Source organism: Empidonax traillii, unplaced genomic scaffold, assembly GCF_003031625.1.
Source record: "Empidonax traillii isolate 1590-97213 ecotype Southwest subspecies unplaced genomic scaffold, ASM303162v1 scaffold4298:size9784, whole genome shotgun sequence".
NCBI lineage: Eukaryota > Metazoa > Chordata > Aves > Passeriformes > Tyrannidae > Empidonax > Empidonax traillii.
In genome coordinates, this window is record NW_020959491.1 from 1 (window position 1) to 3681 (window position 3681).

At 71.9% G+C, this 3681-nt stretch overlaps 1 protein-coding gene across 1 annotated transcript in view; it reads right to left on the reverse strand.

Annotated features, from left to right (window-relative positions):
- Window positions 1–296: 296 nt before the first annotated feature.
- Window positions 297–3681, reverse strand: part of LOC114072878 (thymidine phosphorylase-like) — an 8642-nt gene continuing 5257 nt past the window's right edge. Inside the window, exons 3-10 of the mRNA XM_027910705.1 lie at window positions 3273–3475; window positions 3106–3204; window positions 2395–2524; window positions 2186–2304; window positions 1599–1761; window positions 855–1085; window positions 622–762; window positions 297–457 (exon numbers count right to left, since the gene is read on the reverse strand). Coding sequence (XP_027766506.1) covers window positions 297–457; window positions 622–762; window positions 855–1085; window positions 1599–1761; window positions 2186–2304; window positions 2395–2524; window positions 3106–3204; window positions 3273–3475 — 1247 coding nt within the window. The remainder of the gene's footprint in view (window positions 458–621; window positions 763–854; window positions 1086–1598; window positions 1762–2185; window positions 2305–2394; window positions 2525–3105; window positions 3205–3272; window positions 3476–3681) is intronic.

The window sequence follows — 3681 nt, forward strand, 5'->3', positions numbered from 1 at the left end:
GGGGGGGGGGGGGGGGGGGGGGGGGGGGGGGGGGGAGGGCGGGAGGAGGCGGGGCCTGTGCAGAATAGGGGCGTGGCCTGGGCAGGACGGGGGCGTGGCCTGATAGAAAGGAGCCGTTGCCTGAGCGGGAGGGGCGTGGTTTGACAGAGAGAAGGCGTGGCCTCGGCGATGGGGGCGTGGCCTCGCCCTCCGCAGTCCCCGCCTCCACCAGCAGGTGGCGCCGCCGCTCCACGCGGGACCCCCGGGGATGGGGGGGGGAATCCTGACACCCCCCACACACCCCCCCAAAATCGGCTCTATTGGGGGGCCGGGGCGGCCCCCTCGGGCACGATGGTCTCGGCCACCAGCGGCGGAGGGTCCCGGGGGGGCTCCGGGCCGAGGCGCAGAGCGTCCTGCAGCGCCCGCCGCCCCCCCGCGCCGAGGGTCCCCTCGTGGTGCACCCGCAGCCACGGCTCGCCTGCAAGAGGGGGGGACACGCGGGGTTATGGGAGCTTGAGAGCCCCCCACGGACACTCACATAGACTCCCACCCACCCTCTCGTGGTGCACCCGCAGCCACGGCTCACCTGAGGACGTGGGGGAGTTATGGGGGGTCCCTGAGCCCCCCCCCCAGCCCCCTTACCTGCCCGCAGGTGCTGCCCCGCTCCCACCAGCAGCTCGGCGCCCACGAGAAGGTCCACGGGGTCCCCGGCCCGCGACCGCCCCGCGCCCAGCCCGTGCAGGACCTGGGCCAGGGGCAGCGCCCGCACCTCCTGCACCCAGCCTGGGGGGCAGGGGGGGATCAGAGGGGTATGAGGGGGGAGCCCCCACCTGGGGGGCATCAGGGTCAGGGGGTGCACGGGGGGTCTCCCTTACCCTCCTGCAGAGCGGGCAGGTCCTCGCAGACCTTGGCCGTTCCGAGGAGCCGTCGGCGCTGGGCGGGGGTCCCGCTGCAGAGGCTGTGGGCGGTGTCGGGGGGCACCCCCTGCGCCCCCAGCATGGCCTCGAAGATGCTCCGGGCTGAGCCATCGTCCAGCGCCCGGCCCAGGAGCTCCCGGCCCTGCGCGGCCCCCGCCGCCTTCCCGCACTGCCACAGCAGCACCCCGCCTGCACCCCAAAACCGGCACGGGCTGGGACCTCCTCACACCGGGGGAACAGCCCAGGGACCCCCCGCTGCCCTCTGCTCCCCTCCAACCCCCCCGGGACAGGGAGACAGGCAGGGGGAAGGGGAGGTGGGTCAGGACCCCAGGAAGGGCTTAGGGTGGGGGGAAGACAGAGAGGGGGAGACCCTGAGGCTGGGGGGGTTCAGGGCTGGGGGTGAGTGGGAACGTGGGGAGGGGGCGTCCAGGGGGACCCTGGGGCTGGGGAGGTGCAGTGGGACCCCAAATCTGGGGGGGTGCAGGGTTGGAGATGAGGGGGACCCCAAGGATAGGGGAGTTCGGGGCAGTGGGACCCCGGGGATGGGCGGGTAAAAGTCTGGGGGTGAGGGGACATCCCGGGGAGGGGGAGAGGTCAGGACTGGAACGGGACTCGCGTGTGCCGGCCCTGGGCCTCGTCCCTCCGTGTCCCCCCGTCCCCACCCGGGTCCACCCCCCCCCGTCCCGGTGTCCCCACGCTGACCGAGGGTCGTGACCAGCTGCCGCAGGTCGGGGGGGCCGCCCCCGTCCAGACATTCCAGCGCCTCCAGCACCTCCAGCGAGTTCCCCACGGCCCGGCCCAGGGGCTGATCCATGCGGGACAGCACGGCCACCGTGCGGATGCCCAGCTGTGTGCCCACCTCCACCTGGGCACGGACAGCGACACGGGTAGGGACAGCCAGCAGGGACGGGGACAGGGGAAGGGACAGGGAGAACAAACAGGGACAGGCAGGAGAGCAAGCAGGGACAGGGATGGTGAGAAGGGACGGGGATGGAGGGAAGGGACAGCGACGGGCCGGGACAGGGATGGCAGGGCCAGGGATAGAGGGCAGTGACAAGGGACAGGGATAGGGACAGTGAGAAAGCGGAGGGACAGGGAGAGCAGGCAGGGGCAGCAGGCAGGGATAAGGACGGACAGGAAGAGCAGGGAGGGTGGGCAGGACAGCGGGAGGGCACAGCGGGTAGGAATAAGGAGGGTGGGCAGGGACAGTGGGTAGAGGTGCCCCAACCCAGCTCCCCTAGCCCCAGGGCAGGGGTCTGGGGGGCTCTCCGGCGGGCGCGGGGTCTCACCAGGCTCTGCGCCAGCTCCCGCGCGCTGTCCTGCGTGGGGTACAGGGCGGCGCTCCCGAACTTCACATCGAGCACCAGCGCCGAGAGCTGCTCCGCCGCCTTCTTGCTGAGGATGGAGGCTGTGCCGGGGGTTGGGGGTCACTGCCTGAGCCCCCTCCCTGGCCGTGCCCGGCCGGGGTGCCCGTCCCCGTGCCCCCCGTGCCCCGTACCGGTGATGAGGGGCACGCTGTCCACGGTGGCCGTGACGTCCCGCAGCCCGTACAGCACCCGATCAGCGGGTACCAGCTCCTCGCTCTGCCCCACGATGCAACAGCCCACCCGCTCCAGGGCGCTGCGCATCTGCGGGGCAGCCGTGCCGGGTTGGCACCCCATCAGCACCCCCTTGGCACCCACACCCCATCAACACCCCGCTGGAGTCCCACTGGGATTCCACTGGCATCCAATCAACATCCTGTTTGCACCGATACCCCATGGGCACCCACAACCCACAGGCATCTCATCAGCACCCACCTCTGCCCTTTGGATCCCTTCAGCACCCCATGGGCACCCCACACCCCTTTTCCACCCCACCGGCACCCCGTAAGTACCCCATAGGTTCCCACACAACCCATGGGCACCCCACTGGCACCCACAACCCATTGGCACTCTATCAGCACCCCACCGGGACCCCTTAGGCTCCCACAACCCACCAGCACCCCGTAGGTACCCAAAACTCATTGACACCTGCACTCCATCAACACTCCAGTGGCACCATCCCCCCTGCCCCGGACCCCGTGGGTACCCTACTGGCATCCCACACCCCATCAGCAGCTCCTACCCCACAGGAGCCCCCCAGTGCCCCCAAGGCCGGAGCCTGCAGGAGTCGGGGTGCCCGTGTGCCCCCGTGCCCGTGTGCCCCTGGCTGGTCCCTCCCCGCTCACCTCCTCAGGGCTCAGGGAGACACGGAAGCCGGGAATGGCCTCCAGCTTGTCCAGGGTGCCCCCGGTGTGGCCCAGCCCTCGCCCGCTGATCATGGGCACCTGTGGGTGGGCACAGGTGGGTGCGGGAATTCGGGGACCCCCGACCCGCCCCCCGGGGTGCCCCTCACCTTGCAGCCGCAGGCAGCCAGCGCGGGGGCCAGAGCCAGGCTGACCTTGTCCCCCACGCCCCCCGTCGAGTGCTTGTCCACCACCAGCCCGTGCCAGGCGGGCGGCCAGGCCAGCGCCCGGCCTGAGGCGGCCATGGCCCGGGTCAGGGCCAGCGTCTCCCCCGCGTCCATGCCCCGCAGCCGGATGGCCATCAGCATGGCACCTGGGGGGCACGGCCGGGGGTCACCCCCACTGCCCTCCCCGGGCCCCCCCACCCTGCCCGGGCCCCCCATCCTGCCCCATGCCCTGCAGCCAGAAGCCATCAGCACCTGAGGGGCACGGCAAGGGGTGGGCGCCGCCCCCTACTCCCTTCCTTGGGACCCTCCAGCTCTGATAGCCCAACTCGGGGTCCCCTTCTTGTCGCCCCCC